Here is a 25,943-nt window from a genome sequence, read left to right as displayed (position 1 = left end):
GATTCGCTTTTTTCTCATTTGTTTGCCAGGGGTACCCTGAATTTTAGAACTAGAAGGGTAGTAGCACAAGGGCAGTTGAAAATGCACTGGTTGTGAATTTGAGATCTGATACAGATCCCACCTCTGCCTTTTACCAGCTAAATGAATTTAGGAGGACATTTAACCTCTCAGAATTTTGCATTTCCCACCTACAAACTGTCTTTTATCATTATCTTCAGCATTAAATGTATGTGTTTCTGGAATATAATTGCACACAGTATTAGCTGGATCTGTCTCAGTGCCCTGCCTGCCATGGGCAAAGACACATCCCAGAAGAACTGAAACTGTTTGTCCTTTACAAAATGAAAATTTACAACCTCTCCTTAAATGTATAAAATTCTAACGTTTAATTTTCTTTATGAGCTAGAAATTTTACATCTTAACAGAAGCTCATGACATGAAAATAGTCTTTCAACGATGAGCCCCTAATCATCCCAGACTAGTAGGGGAACCTCTGATCTTGTCTTTTCTCCTTTTCTGCTTACCAGACAGCACATTTTGTCTAAGTACTGAGACCCAAAAGTATACAATCAACTAGGAGAACCAAAAACAGTGATTCCTAAGCCCCTCCTAAAGAATCTATCGATTCATGTAGATCTGGGGTGGACCCTGGAATCTGGATATTTATCCAGGTGGTCCTGTCATAGGTAGCTCAGACTCCTAGGACCACATTTTGGAAATACTGACTTATAGGAAGGGTATATACCTTCTGTAGCAGAGTTTACACAGACAGTTGATTATGGCCCTTTAGTCAAGCTCTACCAAGAAAAGGGAGCCAACATAGAAGAAAACGATGAGGGTCATGGAAACCCCTCATCTGAGAAGGAAACTCCCCTTGTGCTTGCCCCAGAGTGTCAGACTATTTATTCCATACCATGTCAACCTTTTATTTTTAAGCCATTCCTCATTATCCTGTACAGTTCAAAATGGTGAATACATTTTTAATACTTCTTGTACTTATGAGTGTTCATGTGAAAAAGAATCAATTATGGGAGTAAGCACTTGGCTTATCTTGTGGTGTCTTTCCACTCTAATATCTGAATCTTTCTTTTGCACATAGTTGCATTTTATCTGATGGGCAGATGCCTCTCTTTTAATATTCCTTTACCTTTGTTTCTGCTTCCCACAGAGCAACCCTTTAAGGATGAAGGCATGTGAAGAGTTGTAAAAGAATGAGGAGCCCAAATCTGTGCCCTAGATCCATATACCTAAATGTATACCCTATACGTCAAACTTGAGGAGAGTGAAAATAGAGTAGAATGGAGAGAGTTTGAATGGAGATGGAGAGAGTTTGAATACTAAGAATTTGGGAATCTATACTCTGTAGGGAGATTGGTAGTCCCTCAGCCTCTTGCTTCATTTTATTCATTTTCATTTATCTGTAAAGATTATAGGTTATCATAATTTACCAAAATTATAGGTTACTGAAGTTTGGATTCTCTATGCCACTAGTAAAGCAATTTTTTAAGCACACACTAAGCATACATTATTTATATATTTGTGAATTATATATACATGCACAATGGTCTTAATACATTTTGTTCACTATAAAATATATAAAAATATAAGTCTTAAAGTGTTGATAAAGTTGAACCAGGCAATATTGTAAAATATTTTAACTTTAATGTTTAATAGGGCAAAACACTTCCTGCAGTGAGTTTGAAGTTTACTTATTTTGCAGGGGAGTCCTCATTTAACAATTTATGAAGCATAATTTGAAAGTTGGGTCTATGTTACATTTATTACAATATTTGGTGTTAATTATTATCTCATGCTGAAAAGATATCTCATACTTGAAAATATGCTCACATAATACACCAAGTTAGAGCTTCAAAAAATGAATAGTAGTTGTAGTAGGTGTCAATCTATATTTCAAATGATCTTTAAGATATTTTCCCATTTTGGAAGTCAACTTCCTATCAGATTGGTTACTTATTCTATAGTAAGAAAAGTGCCAGTGCAATCATTTCCTTGTTTTTGACATGGGCTTGCTTCATTAGAATTACCTTAAATATGAGATTTCTTTATATAAATATTTTTAAGCCACTTGCTTGTTACATCATGATCAAACCACCAAAATATCAGCATAATGTGTTTATCCATTAAGTCATCCATGTAGAACCTATAAAAAATACTCTAATATCATAAATGAAGAGAGAGTAAAAGTACTGCTAACCCATTCTCTGAACTGTGGCCCTCCCACTCTTTCTGCAGGATTCCTCTTGTACGAACTGTGACTTGTGACTCTGACACACAGGCTGAGTGAAGGTTCCATGCAACTCTAAATGTTCAGTGTTAGTTGACCTTGTAATTTATTTAGTTGGTTAGTTAGTTGGTTTGTTATTTATTTCCTATTTTAGATACCCAACACAGAAATAAGTTTTAGTGTTTTCTTTTCATTCTCCAATGAATCATCTTGCATGGTCCATTTTGAAGACAATAACCTAGAATAACCTAGATAATCTTTTAGTCCCATTGGTGATTATCTAACCTCTAATTTTTCCTAATTTTAAATACCTCTGTTGCCATTATTCACAACCTGCTTTTGTTAATATACTTTTCTTGTCCAATGAATCTTGATGTCATATCCTGCAACATCTCATCCCAGATCTCTGTTCACTACTTCCTATCCCCTATTCTCTGATTATTGCTCTGCCTCTAATGGCCAGGAACAAGATTCTAGAAATATATAAAATATTGCCCTACTTGCTCAAGAGTCAGTGATTATACAATTCAGCATTGCAGCAGTTCATCAAGATTAAGCACGCTACTATGTGTAAGAAGGAACCTCAATTAAATAAAATATACAAGAAGAACCACAACTTCTTTAAGAATGTTCAAGAGCATAATACTTGCGGAAACTTTTACTTTATTCAGGCAAGTTTAAACTCAGTCTATGTGCGGTTTCCTCTTGTTTTCGATTTCCTTGCTGACTATACACCTAGATACCTATTTGCTGCCATCTAGTGTAATAAAATAGGTTGGTTATGGATGGAATTCTGAACTCATTATGTGGTTGAACATTAGTACTTAAAATAATGCTTTAGTTTGTTTTCTTACAAGCTTTCAAAATGCCTAGTCAGAAACCTGTTTTTCTTATCACTGGAACCTTGAACTTGGTCTTAATATTGTAGAGTCCAGGGCTCAGGATCAAGCTTAGTTTGCTTTCTGTAAATGTAACATTTGGAAATTTGGTAGGGCCTTAGATGTTCATAGATCTAAAGTAAATAATACCATGATTAGTGATCATGATTTTTACTTCACGGAGTAAAGTGAAAAACACAGTCTGGCTTCTTACCAGCCATGCAACCTTGGCCAATTCACTTCTTTTTGAACATTTTCTTCATCTGTAAAATGAAACAGTGACCTAGCTGACTATCAAGGTCTTTTCTAGCTCTAAGAGTATGTGACTACATAGAAACTCTTTTCTTTTTGAAACTGTCAAAGTCCATATTCCCAGAATCCTTTTATGTCTGAAATAAATGTTCCTTCTCTAACTCTTTGGTGTCTTTATCCATCATTTAGTTAGAAGTGAGCAGAAAACCTGACTTAGAAGAGAAAGAGGTAAATGTGGATCATGATTCTTGAGAGTTGGCCAAAGAAATGTCCACCAGTGGATAAGCAGATATTCAGCAATATGTATCTAACCTCTTCCATTAAGTCACAATGGTAAATGTAGGAGTATAGTACCTGTTATAAATGATCAGCCTCCTAACCTGCACCACCCTCCATTTCCCACCAGAACTTCTCTATTAAAGCTTCTAAGTCTATTGTAACTCACACTGGTCTTCCCTTTCTTTATACAGTTCTATATAGCTACTTCAGTATATCCTGAAATATCTCATTTTCTATTCCAATATATCCTGAAATGTTTTATTTTTGGATTGTTTCACATGTGTAAATCTTATTTCCCCACTGGACTGAAAACTTCACAGATGCAGGGACTGTTTCTCATTTCCATGAGGGGATCCAGCACTGTTGTTTAGGAAATACATATGGTTCCAATAATAGGATGCTTTTCCATTTGCTTCATATAATGGGAGTAAAAGGTGAAGTACAAGACCTTCTCAAGTCAATATAGGACTGTTCATCTTTAAGCTCTAATCTCTATAAGCTAGCTGACAACTAAAAGAAGCTGATAACTCTGATCCCAGTGCCAAAAAAGCAACCTAACCAAGAAATAAAATCCAAATAAAATGGAAAGAGGCAGTGCAGCATATGAGGAAAAAACCTTTGAAGTGATAAAAATGTGGATTCAAATCCCAGCCTCACTATTTGTTGGTGTGGTGTTTGACTAAATATTATTTACCTTTTCTGAAGTTAAGCTTCCTTATCTAGAGAATGAAGATGATAATCCTTTTATACAACATTCCTCAGAAAAGTTGTGAGAATAAAATGAGAAAGCATATGGAGAGTCTTAGCACATGGTAGGAGCTCAATCAATGGAAGTAAAAGGAATTTACATTGAGTAAAATGCTTTTACTTATATGCAATAAAAATTAGTCAATTTTAATATAAATTATGGAATTTAATTATAATCAGATGTTCTGTAACTGAGGTATTAAAGTGAATGATACATTCCAGTAGAGCAGTGATCCTCATCACAGGTGATTTTGTCCCTTCAGGGGACATTTGACAATGTCTAGAGACATTTTGTTAATCACAGCTGGAGGAAAGGGGAGTGCTACTGGGCATCTAGTGGGTTGAGGCTAGGAATGGTGCTAAACATCCTACAGTACACAGAACAGCCCCCCCCCCAAAAGAATTATCTGATCCAAAATATCAAGAGTGTCAGGCCGAGAAACATGCCATTACTACTACTACTACTACTACTACTACTACTACTACTACTACTACTTTTTAGAGAGAGCACACATGGAACAGAGGGAGAGGGAGAGAAAGAATCTTAAGCAGGCTCTACCCAACAAGGAGCCCAATGCAGGGCTCGATCTCACAACCCTGAGATCATGACTTGAGCCAAAACCAAGAGACAGATATTTAACCAACTCAGCCACCCAAGTGCCCCAGGAATACATTACTTCTAAGCTAAGTTTATTTTATATTTAAGACCAAGTGGGTACATGGATAAGAAAGTGCTTTCCATTTTGGTGGATTATGCTGAGATTTGCCTAGTCCTACATGTCTTTCTAAGTGAACTATTCCAGTGCTTGGATTCTCATTGAGAGGTGTACTTTCAGGCTAAGATATTTTAACATATAAGGCCCTGTTTTATTTCAAAATTTGCCTTGGAGGTCAATAGATAAAGGAGTCAGGACCTACCAATCCACAAGAATTGCTGATTTGTTCTCTGTATTAATATTGGTGGTTCTTTGTTGAAAACCAGCCATGTGCCAGGTACTTTATGTAACTAATCTGATTTAATTTTCATCAATTGTGTGGATATTTTGCTCTCATTTTATCCATGAGGAAACTGGTGCTTAGAAAAACTATGTAATATTTCGAGTAAGTTGCACACCTGGGATTCAAACCTAAATCCAGCTGGCTTCCAAGCCTGGGCTCCTTCTACTACTCCATATTGGCCCTATGTAGCAGGGATTTAAGATTGGAAATGGAGGTGGGTGTGTTTTAAGGAAAACTAGGCAGGAAAGAAAATTTTAGAATATTAGGGTCTCTGCTCAGGAAGGTTAGGTTGGTCTCCTGGTGAGGAGCTCTTGAGCATCTATGAACTAGATGAAAACTCAGCCCTCTCAGGAGAGTGAACCAGAGGGGATAGATTTGTTGAAATGGAGGTTAGCGCTATACCATAATATACAATATGACAATTTAGCAACTTTTTAGGTATTTCATATTTAAGCCTGATGCAATATATTTTCTAAACTCTTCCTTTTTAAATAAATATGGTTTTCCTTTGAAAGCAGTTCTACCATCTAAACCAACACTATAAAATAAATATATAATGGGAGCTACATAAGTAATTTCAAATTTCCTAGTAGCCACAATTTAAAAAGTAAAAAAGAAGTAAAATTAATTTTGATAATATATCTTACTTAGCCCAGTATATCCAAAATAGTATCACTCTAACTTGTAATCAGTCTAATAGACATTAATGAGAATTTTTATGTTATTTTTTACATAATAATTCTTAAAAATCCAGTGTGAATTTCACATTTACAGCACATCTCAATTGGGACACTAAATGTTCAGTAAAGTGAAATGTAGTCCTACTGAAACAATAAAGCTATATTAATGAAAAATATTCTGTGTCATTTTCATTTTTAAATTTGAATGCAAAACCTTCAAATTTAATAATATTAAAAATTCAACCCCTTGGTCACACTGTCCCCATCTCAAGTGCTGAATAGCCACATGAGGCTGGAGGATACCATTTTGGAAAGCACAGATCCAACTGCTCGCTCCTCAGAATAAGGTCACCAGAAGCAGCACTGACAGCATCTGAGAACTTAGGGCAGTCTTTACTTACTGCATCTGCATTTTAACAAAATCCCTAGGTGATGTCTTTACACATTAAGCTTTGAAAAGCATCTCTCTAAAAAACACAGATGTCTCCAACAAAGAGCTCCAGAAGGAGCCAATGAATGAAGCACCATGAAGGCTTAGGAAATTTGTTGCAGTTGAGCAATGCCAGGGATTGGTGTAATGTGTTCTGTTGAGAAGTTGTGAGTTTCCCACAAAGGCAACTATGGCTGTTCTCCTGTGTGGACTGACACGGGGCCATCTTGGAGCCTAGAGTTGGCTCCATTCCTGGGATTATGGCAAAGGATCTAACACTAACTTCCATGACTCCCACAATTAAGGCAGCTGCATTCTCACCGCCATATATACTTGAAACTGCAACTTTAGAACCCTTGAAACACAGCTGTGAGCATATGTTTCTGCTCCACACAAATGGAATTTAAGGCTGGACCATCCTGAGAGACCCAGCAAGGTCACCCACAAGAGAGGCTTATGCTGCCACTGCTCTGCCTTTCCCTGTGAGCCAACACAGACGCATTCAACATCACATCCTCATTATACAAGGGTTGGTCCAGTTCCCCCTGGGATTCAGTGTGTGCTGTTTCACCTTGCCAATTCTTACTTGGTTTCTTTTTCAGAGGATGTGGCATTTGAGGGCTCTTTCAATCTATTTGCTTAAGGAATTCATTGCATGAATCTAGAGTAGAAATCCATTGTTCTAATTCAGTGGTCCTCAACCATGGTTGCACCTTAGAGTCATGTGGGGCATTTAGAAAAATACCAATGCCCAGGCATTGCCCCAATTTTTTACTCTATAAATTGAAAATAGTGTTGGGGGTTTTTGATATATGACTGACGTATAACATTGTGTAAGACATCACCCAATCTAATTAAATTAGAATCCTTAGAAGGTATTTTGTTAAAGATCCCCAAGGGATTCTAATGGATAGCCAGAGTTGAGAACCACCGGTCCAGTTGAAGCCCTTAGTTGCCTTACGTCAATGTTTCTCAGTCTTCACTCTACATACAGATAGGCTGGGATCTTAATAGAATGCAGATTCAGAGTTAGTAGGTAAGAGATTAAATAAAACTAACTTTTTGTACAGATGTGCGCTTAGTGGCTTTTGCTGGGTGATCATTCATCAGCACATGTCCGTGTTGGCAAACAGGGATGAGTTCATCGCCCTCTCCTAAGTCTTCTTTGGAACCTTCTGTCCTTCTACCCTCAGTTCTTAGTAATCACTACTTTCTCTGATATCTTAAAGCAATTATTATCTTTATTTTAACTGCCTTTTAAAGTTTACTTCTCATGCATACATGTATTATTTTCTGTACTAGTTTATATAGCTCTTCCAAGGCACAATCCATGTGTCATTTTATTTTTGCAATTCCCATTGCACCTAAATAAGAGTGCCCTCCACATAATATATGTTCTGTATAAAAACTTCTTGATTAACTGAAACTTGGAACTTCTGTGTGGAAATCTCTTTTTAAAAAGCCAAAGAAAACAAAACCTGAAAGGAGTTAAAAATTCGAGGTGTTTTTCTTTGTCGAGCAGAGAAAGAATTTGGAGAGGTTAAAGAGTAGAAGAGGTTAGATATTTAAATTTTTATGCTAGTTTTCTTCACTATGAATATATATTTGAATTTTGGAGAATGACTTCATAGTTTGGGAGTTTTATTTGCTTGGAGCAGGGCACCATTGTCATTTTGGACAAGATAATTCTTTGTTGTGGGGACTGTGCTGCGCAGTGCACCACATTTCAGTCTCCCTGGCCTCTACTTACTGACTGCTAGTATCACTCCCTGCACCAGTTGTGACAATTAAAAATGTCTTCAGAAGCTGCCAGATGTCTCCTGGGAAGGAAAACATCCCTGGTTGAGAACTCCTGGCTTAGAAGAATGAAGCATGATAGAGCTGCCTTACTGCAGCAAGAAATACCTCAAAAATTAAAACACACAAGAGAACAAGGTATGTTCCTGAGGAATATGTATATAAGTATTCATAGAAAAAATGTTCCCCATTCCTGCATTTTGGAGATCATTTCCACGTATACCATATTTATCTTTGTATTTGTCATATTGGTCATTCTTTTATGGAAATAAAAACATATACTTGGAACACCTTTTTTTTATTATTTTTTTTTTTATTTATGATAGTCACACATAGAGAAAGAGAGAGAGACAGAGACATAGGCAGAGGGAGAAGCAGGCTCCACGCACCGGGAGCCCGACGTGGGATTCGATTCCGGGTCTCCAGGATCGCGCCCTGGGCCAAAGGCAGGCGCCAAACCGCTGCGCCACCCAGGGATCCCTTGGAACACTTTTTAAATCTGAATATAGACTTAGGAATCCAAAAGTGGTGGTAGCAATTCTGCTAAGCGATAGAATGCATGCAGAACAAAAGTTAAGAAAGAAGGACTGAGGGACACCTGGGTGGCTTAGTGGTTGATCGTCTGCCTTTGGCTCAGGGCCTGATCCCAGGATCTTGGATCGAGTCCCACAATGGGCTCCCTGCGAGGAGCCTGCTTATCTGCCTCTCTCTCTCTCTCTTTCTCTCTCTGTCTCTCATGAATGAATGAATGAATGAATGAATCTTAAAAAAAAAAAAAGAGAGAGAGAGAATGAGCCAATTGTCTTTCTCAGGGAACTGGGCCAGCCCATTTATATAAAACAGTCCAAGGAAGCCCAGGTGGCTCAGCGATTTAGTGCCTGCCTTCAGCCCAGAGAGTAATCCTGGAGTCCCAGGATCGAGTCTTACATCAGGCTCCCTGCATGGAGCCTGCTTCTCCCTCTGCCTGTGTCTCTTCCTCTCTCTCTCTCTGTCTCTTTCTCTCTCTTTGTCTCTCATGAATAAATAAAATCTTCAAAAAAAAAAAAAAAAACAGTCCAGTGTGCCAGGATCCTTGGACGAAATACACTGTCCCAGCAAGTGCAGGTGTTAAGCTGAGGCCTGGCCTGTAAACAGGTATTCAGTGATTGTTGGTTGAATAAGAGAACGCGTGAATGACTGAATGGTGAATGTAGCCATAAATCCTAAAACAAAAAACTTTGATGTGCTCACTACAAAAGACGGTGTTTTATTGCATTTGAAACTTTGAACCTTAAAAATGAAATTACGTAAGAGAGTACATCATCATCAGTGAGGATTAACTGGCCTCAACAAAATTACAAGATGGGAGGGCAGCCCGGCTGGCTCAGCAGTTTAGCGCCGCCTTCAGTCCAGGGTGTGGTCCTGGGGACCCGGGATCGAGTCCCACGTCAGGCTCCCTGCATGGATTCTACTTCTCCCTCTGCCTGTGTCTCTGCCTGTGTGTGTGTGTGTGTGTGTGTGTGTGTGTCTATGCATAAATGAATAAAATATTTTTTAAAAATTACAAGATGGGGAAAATAAAGTCTCATTTGTTAGTTGGTTTCTTCTGGCAGTAGAAGGCTTCCCTGAGACTTCAGGAGGTTCATATTTTTCAATGACAGAGATTTGATGTTGGCAAAGCACTGCCATACTTTTTAGGCTTGGATTAGAATGTCCGCACACTTACTTTTTCCTCCTGTTTCTGGCCAAGAACTCGCATATGAGAACCAGACGAGAGACCCCAGTGGTGAAAAACAAGCATAGTGTCTTCTGAGCTCAGAAGGGAAAAGACAGAAGTCCATGGTTCTTAAATTCTGCTACCCTTTAAAATCACTGGGAGCTTTTAAAACTCCAATGCCCAGAAAATTAAGTGCTGATTCCATAAATTACCAATTAAAATAGAATCTCAAAGGATGGAACTCAGGCATCAGTATCTCTTTAGATTCCATGGTTGAGGGGATCCCTGGGTGGTTCAGTGGTGTAGTGGAGTGCCAGGATCAAGTCCCAGGATCAAGTCCCTCATCAGGTTCCCTGCATGGAGCCTGCTTCTCCCTCTGCCTATGTCTCTGACTCTCTTTCTCTCTGTGTCTCGAATGGATGGATGGATGGATGGATGGATAAATAAATAAATTCATCCATCCATCCCTTCATTCCATGGGTGATTCCAGCATGTGACACATCCACTCTGCCTATAGACCCCCCACCTGGATGGCTCAGCTCAGGTCATGATCTCATGGATCATGAGATAGAGCCATACATCTGGCTCCATGCTCAGTGGGGAGTCTGCTTGGATTCTCTTACTCTGCCCCTTCCCCCTATTTTAGTGTATGCTTGCTTACTCTCTATCTCTCTAATGAATAATAAATCTTTTTTAAAAAATACTTTAAAAAAAGGACCTGACAACCCCATTCACAAATGCTTTATTTAGCTAAGTTTCATCCAGAATATTTTCATAGGACCAAGGGATTCTTCAGTAGTGCCTTTTGTTCAGTGAGTTATAATCCCCATTTTTGTGACAATGACATGAAAGTTAAAATTAATGAAAAGTGTCCAATAGAAGATTAGAAAAAATAAAAAATTACATGTAGTAAATTTTGGTGGTAAGTATAACTTCTTGCTTTATAACTTTTTGCTTCTTGCTTTGTAAAAATACTCAGTATTTCTTCCTGAGATAAAATTCACATGAAAAATTTCCATTTTAAACATTTAAAAGTTGTTTTTAGTGTATTCTCGATGTTAGGTAACCATCACTCCTACCAGTACCATTTCTATCACTTCAGTGTAAAACCCTGTGGCTGTTAGAAGTCACTTCCAATTTCCCTTCTCTTCATTTCCTGGAAAACTACTAATCTGCTTTCTGTCTTATGAATTCACCTGTTCTGGACATTTTCTATAGATGGAATAATATAAAATGTGCCCCTTTGTGACTGGCTTCATTCATGTAATAAAATATTTTCAAGACTCATCCATGTCTTAGCTTGTATCAGTCCTTTATTCCTTTTTTATGGCTAAATAGTATTCTGTTTATAGCACATTTTATCTGCTCATCAGTTCACAGCCATGTGGGTTGTTTCTACTTTTTTATTATTATGAATAATGCTCCCATGAACATATTTGTACAAGTTTTTGTGTGAACATATGTTTTCAGTTCTTTTGGCTCTATACCTAGGAGTAGAATTGCTGGATCATGTGCTAACTCTGCGTTTAACATTTTGAGGAACCGCTAAATTGTTTCTCTTACAGTGGCTGTGCCATTCTACATTCCTTCCAGGGGCCCTAATTAATCCAATTAATCCTCTTGCTTTATATTTTAGTTATTTGATTATATTCTATTTATACATAATTATTTGATATGTTATCCAGGATGTCCCCTCCTTTAACAAAATAAATTTTACTGAATGTGGTGCTAATTGTTTCTTAGACATCTCAAAAGCATGCTATATAGAATAATAAATTTTTTTAAATAATGAAACCATGGCAATTCTATTTCCTAGGTTAGTTCTGTAGGGTAGTAAGTATATCTTTGAAGTGACGCTCCTGTTTCCACCTTCCAGCAGACTACACTATTGGAACTTGAGGCTGCTATAGCTGCATTGGCACATCTTCCTTTCTAGCCAGAGAAAAAAAACACCAAGGAAAATAGTCCCCTTGTCATTACACCTGAGAAACCCTCTTGGTTTTAAGAGAATTGATGGGTAAAAAGCCTGAAATCTAGTGAGGAGAGAAAAAAATTTTTTTGAGAACATTTTAAATCAGCTAGGGAAGTATATGGTCTCTCTGGTCAGGACAATTAAATGAAATAATGTGAAAACACTAAGTAAGCTAAACGCACCAGAATCATGCTATGGAGGAGGAAGGAAAGAGGAGAAAGATCATTGATTAATGCTCCTGAATGTTGAAAACAAGGATTAACTATGTTCAATCACAAGTATTTAAGAAGGAAAGTAATTTCTTATAAGGAAAGTATTCCATGAAAACTAAATTTAAGCCCCATAAAGCAAATTTTGGTAAAAAGATAAATGCTTAAATGCTAGTAGTAGTACATGCGTGCTCTCTGCTTCCTGCCATTGCTGTCCACATGAGCTATCTTTATAGGCTGTGTGCAGTTAAATTTTCTGCCAGGCCACATGTGCTATAAACACTTCAGGATACTAACTGCAAAGTTCAGTTGACTTGACATTCATTACTGGCCATGTTCACCAAGCCTTTATTTTAGTAAACCCTACCATTTTTTAAGTGCACCAGAAATCCATTTTTAAAAGCATGCTAGAGTTTAAAATAGAAAGAAGGAAATGAACGTTTCGGAAAAGAGCTTGAGGGGCACCTGGGTGGCTCAGTTGGTTAAGCGTCTGTCTTTGGCATGAGTCATGATCCCAGGGTCCTGGGATCAAGCCCCATGTTGGGCTCTTTGCTCAGCGGAGAGCCTGTTTCTCCCTCTCCCTCTGCCCACTGCTCCCCCTGCTTGTGCTCTTTCTCTCTGTCAAATAAATAAATAAAATCTAAAAAAAAAAAAAAAGAAGAAAGAAGAAGAAGAAAAGAAGAAGAAGAAGAAGAAGAAGAAGAAGAAGAAGAAGAAGAAGAGGAGGAGGAGGAGGAGGAGGAGGAGGAGGAGGAAGAAGAAGAGAAAAGAAAAGAAGGAAGGAAGGAAAGAAGGAAGAAGAGAGCTTGAGAACTCTTGTTCTCAACTCTAAACCAAGAAATACCTAAGCAGATTCTATAGCTATGCCTTCCTCAGTTCCTCAGAGACCATAAAGGAAGGCAAGTATGAAGGTTAATTCCTTATATTCAGTGTTACCCAATATGAAATCCTTAATTAAATTTTTTGCCAAGTTCTACCATTAATTTAAGACCTTTCTTGCCAGTAGCCTATACAAACTCACAATCTGTGGTTTCATAATTTCTTGGCAATTCCATAGGTTAAAAAAAATCTGATCAGTCTTTTTTTTTTTAGTCTTTTTATTTTTAATATGATCTTTGACATTAGATTATCTCTAAGGTAGTTCAGTTACTCTTAACAATAGTGATCAACCAAGAAGTTTACAAATTTCTTTTACCATATTTTGACACACCAGCACCCATCAAGGACATGACCTTCAGTAAAAGGAGGTGGGTATAAGGTTCCCTTAGTTGGAGGAACTGCTGACTTCCTGAAACTCTTCAGATAGAAGAGCACTCTGGAAATGATGAGTACTTTTTTGAAGGATGTGTGGCCTCAAGGCAGAGCTTCAAAAGAGAGGACCCTCGAAAGTTCAGGGAGAGTTTTAGTCCTCTCCATCTAAGTATTTACAAACATTGTGCAAAATTCAGTACCCCTTGGTACAGAAACTCATCCCCAGGAAGCCCCAGCAAATATTTAGGCTGGATTTCCTTCACAAATAAATGACACATAAAATGTTTAAAATACGACTCAACCACCCATCCCATTCCATTCAGGATGGCTTTGACATGGAGAGTTGGAATTGTTGGATCGACTTGTTGTGATGGAACCAGAACTCTCCCAATTCCAGTTCAGTGCTTTTCCACTTTAATGAGCTTTTTCTCAAAAGATCATTACCAAGAAGCTGATAACGCTTGTGCAGTGATTCCAGAGTACCGAGGTCACTAGGGAAAAACATCAAGTAGCATTCTTAATATTCCAGAGATCCTCTTTGGCCAACCCCACAGTGTCTGCCTGAGGTACTGATAATTTTCCTCCCAGCATGAGGAATTTTAATTGCTTTCAGGAACACACAAAGACTTTGCTTGGATTTTTTTTTTCATTTTAATACTAATATGTAATAAAATAGCAACATCCTCCAAGTATCTACAACTGAGACTTCAGTAGTTCTGACCATCTAGAGGACAGCCACAGAAATCACCTCTTAACAGCGAGGGAAATAGCTGTCCTTGTATGACCACATATACTTCAGATGTTTCAACTAGCACTACTGGACTTATAATTACATGTAAAATGCAGGATGAATTTCAGGTTCAGCAATATGTTCATCATTTGCTGTTCTTGGGTAACAACAGTTAACAAATCATAAATTGACAACCACAGCTGGCTGCAAGGATGGAAATAATAACAGCAAACATTTATATGATTACTCTTATAATCATAGCAGATTATGATTAATCTGCTTAGCAGAGCTCAGATTCACCAAAAAGGAATTTGGTGACCAAAAGTCATTTAGTCCAATGTATATCTTGCTTTTCTCTCATTATGGTATTTCCTCTTTCATTTTTCATGCACATATAACCACATATTCTGATTTGGTCTTATCACTTCTTTCATCTTTTATGATTAAAATCATGCTTAAAGTTTACTTATTCTATAAAATTGCTTTCTTTATCTTTACAATTTTTTGTTCTTAGTGATATTAAGGACTGCTGTTTTGTTGTCCAACTGCTGCCCAACTCAAAAGGAAGTTCTCAACCAATTGTGTTTGGTTACCCTTTGGTCAGTGGGGAAGCTTTTCCCTTCAAGCTCCTGCCCCCACAGGAGTTATCCAAGTCCTCAGGCTCCATGCAGGGATGATGACCAGTGCCCAGGACAGCAGATGGTCCACATGACATGGTGCAGTGAAGGCTCCACATTTCAGGGCAGGTGGCTCCTGAGTGCCTACCCCACCATAACCCAGAGCTCTCTGAAGAAAGTTGTCCTTTCCTGCCAATCCTCCCCTCCCATTTCAATTATTCCTCTTCTTCCCTCTCCCCTAACACGCAACACCAAGCAGACATTGGGAATTGGTTTGTGACTTCCTTTGTTTTTATATCTGCTTTGTCAAGAATAGAGGATGGAAAAGCCTGTCTGATGAGAGAGGGTAAGAACATAAGATTAATTCAGTGTATAACAGCTGCTTGATGTCCTCCCTCTGAGTACTATCTGGAAGATTATCCTCTTCCAAGGAGAGAGCTACTGGGCAGTGAAGAAGGCAGCCAACTTTGGCCAGCTCTGCCAGTCTGACTGGCAAAATCAGCTACAGTCACTGTCAATGGTGACCTGTTGCAACCAGTAGTGCCTCTAGCTCTCTCTGACACTGTCCCTCTATCATTGTAGTTTGTACACACTGCCATTCGATCAACATTTAAAGACTTGAAGAGAGTTTTACTCTCTTCAAGCTTTCTAAATAATAATTTCAGTAGGAATACCAGTCTAACTTCTTAATTAATTCCCATTACCAGTTTATAGTCCATCAGAAGTTTAGGCAGGATTAGCTTTTAGACATGCACCATATTTGTATATATTTAAAATACCTCTTTGTTCTCCAGTACTCATGATGAAGCATTATTTTACTCTTCTGAGATGATAATATTCATATCTTTCCCACACCCTCTCAAACTAGACTCGTGGGAGTTTACACATGTCACTTTTTTTTAAGCTCTACACCCAACATGCGACTTGAACTCATGACCCCAAGATCAAGAGTTGCATGCTCTACTGACTGGGTCAGCCAAGCACCCAAACCAAGTGTCACTCTTGATACAAAGCTCTCCTAGAACTGATCAGAGAAACTAATAAGGTGGAAAGCCAACCTTTCAGTGCTTACTTATAACTATTTCTCTACATTATTGGCTCTCAACCTGTGCCACACATTGCAAGCACTGAGGCTTTTAAAAATCACGAAACCCAGCCTGAACCCCAGAGAAATTGACTCAAGTCTCTGGGAGTAGGCCAAGGCATCAGTATTTTTTAAAGCTCTCCTGTTGATTTCAATGTGCAAGTACAATTAGGAAATGCTCTTAGTGGCTTGCCAGCTTACTGATTTCTGAGAACTGAATTAAGAGCGCATCCGAGCTTTCATTTTTCCCTTCTGGGAATTTTTTGAGAAGCAAGAAAAAAATTGTCTAACAAAAAAAGCTACTATTTTTTGCTAGTTCTGAGTTTAGGCTTGAAATCACACAGACCTGTATTTTTAATCCCATCTCTGCTACCTACAGCAGTATAAACACAGGCAACTTCTCTAAACTCCAGCTTTCCACCCATTTCTAAGTGTATATAATGCCCACCTTCTGGAATTATTGTCAGTATTAAAGGAGACAATACATGTAAAGTATTGAAGATGATATAATATGGAAGGTGGTGTATGTAACATGGTAATAATAACTAAAAGAAATATGGTGTTGTGAGTCAAAATCCTCATTTTCAAAGTGAAGACTCTAAAGAGAAAATAAGGATTTGTTGTCAAGATTTTGAATGCTGATCAGAGTTAATACTAACATTTTTTTCAGAATGTGGGACCCACTTGAATTAGAACATTCGTTTCTCCTAGTGAGAATTAATTTAGGGCCAAAGGCAAACTGTCTTGTCAAGTGAAACATTCTTTTCAGAGATGCTGTAAATGGATATTGAACAATACTCTCTCTAGAGGTAGGCTAAAAATCATGAAAGACTAGGAATTATTACTAGTTCAAAAATTATTGTTTGTGGCTCAAAGAGGACCTAAGAAAGCCATTTGTTGTCTTTCTAATGAAGTATAAAACAAGCTTCTAAGGGCACCTGGGTGGCTCAGTGGTTGAGCGTCTGCCTTTGGTCATGTTTCTGGGGTCCTAGGATCGGGATCCCACATCTTCTCCATCTGCCTGTGTCTCTGCCTCTCTCTGTGTGTCTCTCATGAATAAATAAATAAAATCCTAAAAAAATAAAAAAGATTTTCAGATATAATCAGATAGATGCTCATTTTAAGGTTGAGCCAGTACCTCTCAGACTTGGGAAACCTCAGTAGGACACTGAGGAGCTGAACTTTAGGAATGCCAGCTATTTTTAGCCATAGCGGTAACAGCTAAAGCAGGAGGTGATTGAGAGGGAGTTAAGCAGCCAGCTACACTACAGTTCATCTTGCCTCCAACAGAGAATTTCCGTACTTTCCACTCACTGTGATGTGTTCCATTTGCTAAGAAAAGTGTTTTACGCCATCGAACACTGCTTTCAAGTTACGGTATATTGGATTCATTTATTCTGTCTAAACAGCATTCAGTTAATGTTGTACCCTACCCTTCCTCTAAATTAGCCCATCCTCTGGGACCTCTGCTTCACATTTTCTAAGAAGGCTGCTGCGATCAAAATGTCAACAAGGGCTGTGGTCTCACCTGAAGGCTGGACTGTGGAAGGATCAACTTCCATAGTTTTTGACAAGATTCAGGTTTTCGAGGGTTAGACTGAGGGCCTCATTTTCTTGCTAGTTATTGGTCAAGGGCCACTCTCAGTCCTTTGTCATGTGGTTCTCGCCAACACAGAAGTTTACTTCATTGAAACCAACAAGAATGAGAATCTGCTAGCAAGACGGAAGTCTCAGTCTTTGTAGCCGAACCCCAGATATGACATCCCCTCAATGCTGCCATATTTTGTAGATTAGATTAGCAAATTATCCAAGGAGATTAAATACAAAATCTTGTAAATAACAGGAAACAGGGATCATTGGGGCCATCTGAGAATCTGTCTGCTACGACACCTAACAGCATATACCCAGACATGAAAGATAAAAAGAAGGAAGGAGAATTGAGTGCAAGGAAAAAGAAAGAAAGGAGGAAGGTAGGGAAAGGAGGGTGGGCAGTAAAAAATACATTCAAAAAAAGACGAAAATAGCTTTGCTGCACTATGTCTATATCAGAGTTCCTGTGTGGGCACATGCTTCATCACATTAGCACCACAACCATGAATTTCCTAATATTTAGAATGAGAAGATAATATGGGGCTTTCTATACATCTGGAGCTAAAAGGAAGCAGAATAAACAAGAGTACTAAGTTTAAGCAAGAAAAATGTGTTTCAAATTAATTTTTTAAAGTTTTTTTCTCTCCAGCTAGCAAAAAAAATGTTTTCCTTTTCTGTTTCAAGTTTTTAGGTGGGGTTTACTATTCTTGCTATCATTTGGTAGGCTTGTTGCACAGGGAATAGAAAAATCTGAATGGTGTTTGCTTTTGGTGTTCTCTGGTTGTTTTAGCTTAAATGTCAAATTATGTTTCAGTTGTGTACATTATTATTAATGGTGATATACGTCATTTATCATTACAAGTGAAGTTGTATAATAGCTTGAACCTCATCTCTTCCATCTCTTCTCCTCTCTTTGAGGAGACCGAGGCCCAAATGGCTTGGGAAGATCTTGAACACCAATCTCTGGATTTGTAATCCAGCGCATTTCCTCTTCTTAACCATCTATGCAGGGTAGTCAGAATCTGCAATACTCTCCTCAAACCTGCAAGCATTAAAAATAGTTGTGGCTTAAATATGTTTTATTAATTGCTTATTTTCTGGAAGGCTCTGAAAACAACCTTTTCAGTGCTTCAGCTAATAGAAAAAGGAACTTTTCCAGGTACTCTACTGTAAACTAGGTGCCTACCTAGCAAAATACACACCTTTTCACTATATTCCTTTGTAGCAGATCATACAGGCCTCTATACTTCAGTGCTATCAGAGAGCTTCGTAAATGCTGACCACCTAGAGAGGGCTGCTTATCTACCATTGGTCCCAAGTAGATCCTATCCATGTCCCGAAACTCTTGCAAATCTCTTAGTTAATACAGTGAAAGGAATATTTCTTACAACAATATGACCACGGAGTTTTATTAAGAAAAACGTTCTGGGATGCCTGGGTGGCTCAGTGGTTGAGTGTCTGCCTTTAGCTCAGGGCATGATCCCGGTGTCCAGGATTGAGTCCTGCATCAGGCTCCTTGTGGGGAGCCTGCTTCTCCCTCTGCCTGTGTCTCTGCTTCTTTGTGTCTCTCATGAATGAATGAATGAATGAATGAATAAATGAATGAATGAATAAATAAATTTTTTTTAAAAAAGAAAAAATATTTGTCACCCCCAACATGTGTTCTTAGGGCAAAGGACCTACCTGCAACTCAGAATTTCCTGAAGATTCATTTGCCTGTGCCCATACTATTCGGGGCAGCAAGTGATCTAAAATGAGAATACATTTCCCCATCTTGAGCTTCTTTGCCACATTCATATGGGTATTAGTGGAAGGAGGGTGAGGTCTCCATTTCCCAGCCCCTTATCTTCTTACCCTCTAATTTTTTCTACATGGGATTCCCTCCTTCCAGCCCCCACTGAAAGGGAAACTCCCCAAGGACCAGAATGTTAGCAGTTTTGTTTCCTGATCTACTCTTAGAAGAGGGCCTGGCATAAAGTAGATGTTTAGTAAGTGTCTGCTGAGTGGATGGCTGAATGAGGGATTTATTGAGAAGGTTTATAATATCCCATTCATTATGATTTTGCTGACAAAGGGAAAGAGAAGCATGTTTTGGTTCAGAACACCAGATACAAACCTGGAACTTGGAATCAGGAATTTTTATGGGTTTGGTTGCATGCTATTTATTTTTAAATTATGTTTCAAAGTATTTATAAAGATACTTTAAAATTAAGAGTCTCCCTATTGCCCAGGGATGAGAGCTTTAGATACCAGAACAAATATATTAAGTTTACATCTAATTGAAGACTAATCATATAAGGAGGGGGAAAAAGAAAAAAGAAACCTGACCATCTCCAAAATTACATGGAAGTCCGAGAACAATGAGAATCGGTATACAAAAATTGGTTTTGCCTCAGACTTATCTGCTATAGATTTCATAGATGAGAGGCATTTTGGCTAATATCCTAGCATGTAGGAGGCAATCACCACTTCCCAAATTAGAATTGACGCATAAGTATGCACAAGTTTTTTAATCATCATCTGCCTAATGGATGTACTGGCTGAATCTTTGAAAAGAATGCACAACTGATAAATTATTGAACACTACTTCTGAAACTAGTGATATGCCATATGTTGGCTAATTGAATTTAAATAATTTTTTTAAAGAATGCAAGCATAAGTGGCTTTTTGTAAAAAAAAAAAAAATAAAAATCTATAAAATGAAGAAAGGCTCCGTCGTGGATGCTGAGGTGCCATACCACATCCCTTTGTCCCTCCTGATGTCAGTGGATGCATCCGTGGCGTATGCAACATGCACATTGCGGGGTGCACTTCAGGGGGTGCTTATCCAGGCTCCTCTCAAGTCAGGCAAGATCTTCAGCCCATGTACAGGTGTGCCCTAGAGGTTCATGGGCATGAACACCTCCAGGGCAGCGGTCAAGCAGTGGATGGTGGGAGTTGGCAGATAAACACCCCAGCCTCCCCTCCCTCTCTAGGACACACTCTACCCTCTACAGCTTCTCAGAGGGGCCTGTGTGGAGTTGGGCCCTAGTCGGCCACATAGTAACCTGCCGTACAGCACACTTAGCTGTCCTCCCTCCCCCCACTCTCCCTTGCCCTCACTCCCGGTTTTTGGGGTCAACCTTCCAAATAAACCTTACATCCAGTTCTGGTTTCTTAAACAGGCCCTAAAAATAATGTTTGAAATAAAGACAAAACAGTTTTCCCCTGAATTCAAGAACTGACAGAGAAATAACTAACATACGATGAGCTTTGAAACTGTGACCTGGGAAAACAGTGTTTCTAAAAGAAACGGTTCTTCTTTACCACTGTAAATATGTGTTTTATTAGGACCATACATTACCCTCTTGATTTCATGCTTTGTCTTTCCTGTTTGTTCTGCAGATTCTTCTGAGAAGCCTAAGTTCACCAAGTGCCGTTCACCTGAACTAGAGACTTTTTCATGCCACTGGACAGATGGGGTTCGTCATGGTCTAAAGAATGCAGGATCCGTACAGCTGTTCTATATTAGAAGGTGCAGCCTTCATGCCTTTCTGACTTTTCCCTCCATGGATTTTCTGATGAAAGCATACTGAGTTGCATGCTGTGATGGACATGGGAATGGTTTATTTTGATGACTTAAATGTATGCATTTATTCAAAAAATATTTAAGTCCTTACTATGTGTTTGGTACTATTTAAGGCACTGGATGTAGAGCGCTGATTACAAAAAAGAGGAAGACCCTAACCTCATGGGTCTGTCTTTCCAACAGAGGGAGACAGACCATAAAAAATTAAAAATAAATAAATAAATGGCAGCGGGTAACATGGGGTATTAAGAAATGTAAAAACCAGAAAGAGGATAAAAAGTGTCCACACTGTGAATGAGTACATGGGTGTGCATGAGAGTGCCTGATGGTGAGTGTGTGAATATGGTGAGCATACGTGGGAAGGTGTGAAAGTGTAGGTGCAAGTGTGAATATGCATGAGTGTGCGAAGTGTGTACATACACATATGAGTGCATGCATATGAGAACGTGTAAAAGTGGGTATGTGGATGCGCACAAGTATGTGAATGTGGAAATGTATGTGAGAGACTAAGTATGTGAAAGTGTGGATAAGTGTACATAAGTGTGTGTGTGTGTGTGTGTGTGTGTGTGTGTGTGTGTGTACACATAGGGAGCTTGGGTGATACTTTAGATGAGGAGTTCACAGTGGGCCTTGCTGACATGGTGTTTATAGCAGAGACAGAAGTGAAATGAGAGAGGGCCACGTGAATATCTAGAGGGAAACTGTTCAAGAGAGGAAGTTGCAAGTGTAAAGGCCCCTGAGGCTGATCTGTTTGAGGAAAGCAGGAGGCCCTCATGGATGGCACAAGGTAAAATGTACAGATATGATGTGAGAAGAGGTCAGAAAGTCAGCCAGAGCCAGACAGTGCCAAGCCTTGCTGGCCATGGCTGGGCTTTAAATTGGATTTTATCTGCGGTGGGCTTTTAGAAGACGTGTATATTTTAAAAGACTGAGCTTGGTGTCTATGTAGACAATAGACTATGTTCCTATTAAATTAGTTATACTCAGTAAGGAACTGTAATACTTCTCTATTCCATTTTGACTGGTCATCTTGTAAAATAACAGAGGAAGAGTGAAACAAAATTTCTCAATGTAATCACCATCCAAGTAGTTTATTTCTGACCCCTCCCCTGGAATTATTTCCATTTCTGTTCACTCTTATGTTGTGCCTTTTGGCCTTTTCTAAGTTTTGGGTTCAAACACTTCATCATTTCCTCTTTTCCACCCAACCCCCAGGGAAAGCCTAAGCCAACATGCAAGGTTAGCCAGGACCCTCTCTCCCAGAGTGAGAGCGTTCATCAGTCCAAGGCTGATGCCATCCACCCCAGAGAGGAGCTGGAAAAGAAGGGAAGATGAGTGAGCAGCTAAAGACATGGGCTCAGGGCCAACAGAACCATATCTCAGCCGGGTTCTGGCCCTTGCTGAGTGACACCAGGCAAAGTAGTCTATTCACAACTCAGCCACCTTGTTTGGTAAACAGAGGTAATAGACCTTGTCTCATGGCTTCTTGGTGAGGATTTTATTAGATGATACATGAAAGACAGCACAGTGCTTGGCACATGTACTCGACAAATGGTGGCTGCTATTATTATATTATTATTGGTAATCTGGTGATAATTTCAAATAATAATGATACAGAAATCCAGTTCCAGGGCTATAAAAATTACTTTTGATTCTTTCTGGCTGGTGATTATTGGTCTGCTTCTAAGGCCTTTGTTAGCGTAAAACTGGATACTCTGCTTACAAATAAATACTTTGAGTTAGCAACCGTACTGGCCTTACCTACTTCCCAGGTGTGAGAGAGGTTTCTCAGATGTTCCCCAGAGGGCATACAAATATGACATGCTTGGGCACCAAATGCAGTTTTTTTTCTCCCTCTCTTCAAGCTGACATAACAGAGAGGGAGGGGTGAAGAGGCTCAGCTGATTTGTGTAAATACATTTGGACAGGAAGCTTATATGTCTAGTAACACCTTTGAATATCTGTCAAATTGACTGTTAAATGGAGAGAGATTTTGAAGGTACAGAGAGCCAGCTCAGTGAGAACAAAATAAGTTATTTGTGTAGACACAAGGAACTGAACCGAATAGTTAGGTGACAGAGTCAGGCTCATGTTATGAAAATGAGTTATTACCACCCTAATATTCACCAAATCTGAACTTGAGCAAAATGGGGAGCCCAAGGGTCTGAAACCCTCACAAATCTATATTTGTTCCTTACTCTCTTCCATCAGCGTCACGTGACTTTGCCCCCAGGCCTCCTCTGCACCTCTGAGGCCTCTCAGTGGCCCTAGTCCAAACCCAGGCTCTGTGCTAATGGAGAGGCCACAGAGAGTGTGACCAGGTGGAGGGCAAATCTCAACATATTTGGAAGGATGTTGTCAATTGTTGCCCTAGTGGGGTTTGGGATCTCAGGGGGAAACACTGTCACGTCTTCAAACCCCCCAAGCACAACCTCATGATGAGAGCCAACCCAAACTTGAAAAATCAGTATTTTATGTTTTCTCTAAAAAATATATAATTTTTTTGAATATCTAGCCAAAATAGCATAAGCCTCCAGCCCTGTTGATTGAGGAAGGCTAGAATCCAAGGGGCTGGGAGTGTCAGGCTCAGACCACACCAGTTAGTACACAGATATGTTAGCCTTCGCACTGGCCTCGTGCACAAATGCACTTTCTGACTCCTGTCGTTGCGTCTTAGAATTCAGCTCCCACACAAGTCCTAGAACTCTAGAATCACGGCCCCCTCCTCCCTGCCACACAAAGCTGTGGCAGCATTTCGTCCAGAACTGGAGCAGGGGAGACGGGAAGGCTCCAGGAGGGGCCATGCTCGGGGCTTTCAGTTTACCAGCCTGGCCTTGGTCACTAACGCATGAAGAACCCAAAGCTGTCAGGCTGTCAACAGGACAGGCCCCGAGGCAGCCGGCAGGGGAGGCAGCGGGGGCAGAGCAGTCTCAGCCATCCCGTGATGCAGGTGCTGCCAGTATGGTCTCATCGCTGGGAGAGGACTCAGCCTGAATGCGAATCGCAGGCACCCAACAGGAGGCTCTGGGGAGATGCTCTGCTCTCAGCTCCTCACCCGCAGGTACCTTATTTTTGAAGAAAGAAGCCTCAGTCCCTGAGGCTGTATCCCCCATTTCTCCCATCCCCCACACCCAACTCTCCTCAACAAATTATCCTGGCCTTTTAACAGAAAGTTCATTTTCCATGCAAGGTTCTGGGGGGAGAGTAGAAGGGAGTAAAGGGCACAGTTACTATTTCTTCTTTCTAGAGAAAAGATTGAATTTTAAGCCTAATATACATGACCTGTATGTAATGAAAACAATTGTTTTTCGACCGTAAATGATGTTGTATTTTTAGGACTTTTCTTCCAGTTGCTAGGTGGAAAAGTGTTTGGTTAGAAAGCATTTCTTCTGCTCTTTATTCTGATTTTTACTGATAGTCTTTCTCTCTGTGGATAGTACAGCTTTCCTTCTATTCCACAAGATGGACTAGGAGCAAACCTAGTACACTTAACTCTCAGGGGTATGATAGGAGAAAATAGTTTCCATAAATTGGCTTTGGTCGCCTGCATAGAAATTCAACCTAGGGAAAGTAGGCAAGAGTCCCTATTTTGTGAGCCCATTTGTCTTTTTGTCTAAATTCAAGAGTTTAAAGATAAGTTTTAAATATTTATTGAAAATAAAATTCAACTTTGGTTAATGAGGGGGAGGGTGTTGGGAGTGTGTTTTGAACTAACTGTTCCTGTGCTTAAGATAAGTGCTTTAAGTTGTTTGCTCTGTGAAACTAATGGATTTGGAATAATCTAAACAAAGTTTTTCATACAGTCCCCAAGGAGGCATGTCAAAGTCAAGAAACCATGAAACATGCAGAGCTAATCTCCCTGTTACAAATCCAGACCCGCTAAGCACTGTACTACATTTTTACATTTTAATACTTTTAGACTATGAACTATACTAAATACATTTTTTATCCATATTATTATTTAGGAGCCTCATTCCTCTGAGCAATCTTGCTAAACCATTCTCTTTAATTATACTCTTCCTTAGTTTGCCAGTCAAGATAAAATAAACCATTCCGTAGGTCAATGACCCACCTATCCCTAATTTTTTCATCCTTTTCCTACTACTCTAAACATACATACACACTCACACACATGTGCATAGATACACACACTATACGCACACATGCATACATATATACAGACACACGCACACACACACACACACACACATACCACTCGCATTTCCCATCAGGGATGAATCTCCCTCTCATCCAAGGTTATGCAACTTTTAAGAATCTCAACCAGAATTTAAGCTACAGTTCACCAGCCATGTTAATCCCAAGTTCTTTCCAACAGCTGATGGGCAACTGTCTCAAGGACCCCCCTCACGCCACATTAAGTTCCCTCCCAGTGCCAAACAGACCAGCCTGAGAAACAGCTGTAGAGAAGGAAACATGTGTGGTCTGCATCTCCTCACCCCTCCTTCCAGTCCCTGCCTTGCCTACAGCCTGTGGTGCCCTTGTCGCTCATCGCTACCCAGCACCCGTCCCCTAGAGGGATGCTCACAGACCTGCACTGTCTGCCTACCAGCCCCAAGCACCTCAGCCTTCACAGGGTCACTTCTACCTTCTTCTCCCTTAGCCACAGACCACCTGGCTTTATGTCTTCTTGACTCATAAACCTTCTCAGCTGGCATCTCATGAATAGTAAGCAGATAATTAAGTGTTCTGCCCAAGTAGCAATTCTAACTTGTTTTCCCATTTATTCCATTGCCTTGTGTTCCCCTTACCAGACTCATGCCCGCACTTCCAGACCTCAGTGCCTTTGACTACTCTGTTCGCTCCTTCCTTCCCCTATTGCCATGTATTAAACTTTAACCCATCTGCAAAGATTGTTAGAAACACCACCACTACCTTGAAGCCTTCCATGAACAGCTAGA

At 39.6% G+C, this 25,943-nt stretch overlaps 1 protein-coding gene across 8 annotated transcripts in view; it reads left to right on the top strand.

Moving 5' to 3' along the window:
* Nucleotides 1-25,943, top strand: part of GHR (growth hormone receptor) — a 270,875-nt gene that overhangs the window by 218,860 nt on the left and 26,072 nt on the right. For all 8 annotated transcript variants that reach the window (XM_072824750.1, XM_072824747.1, XM_072824745.1 and 5 more), the window contains one exon: nt 20,841-20,970. In XM_072824750.1, the coding sequence (XP_072680851.1) occupies nt 20,841-20,970 (130 nt within the window). The remainder of the gene's footprint in view (nt 1-20,840; nt 20,971-25,943) is intronic.

The sequence above is a fragment of the Canis lupus genome, chromosome 4 (assembly GCF_048164855.1).
Source record: "Canis lupus baileyi chromosome 4, mCanLup2.hap1, whole genome shotgun sequence".
NCBI classification, from domain to species: Eukaryota; Metazoa; Chordata; class Mammalia; order Carnivora; family Canidae; genus Canis; species Canis lupus.
Note: the sequence above shows the minus strand (reverse complement) of the source record. Positions and strands in the feature narration are given on the sequence as shown.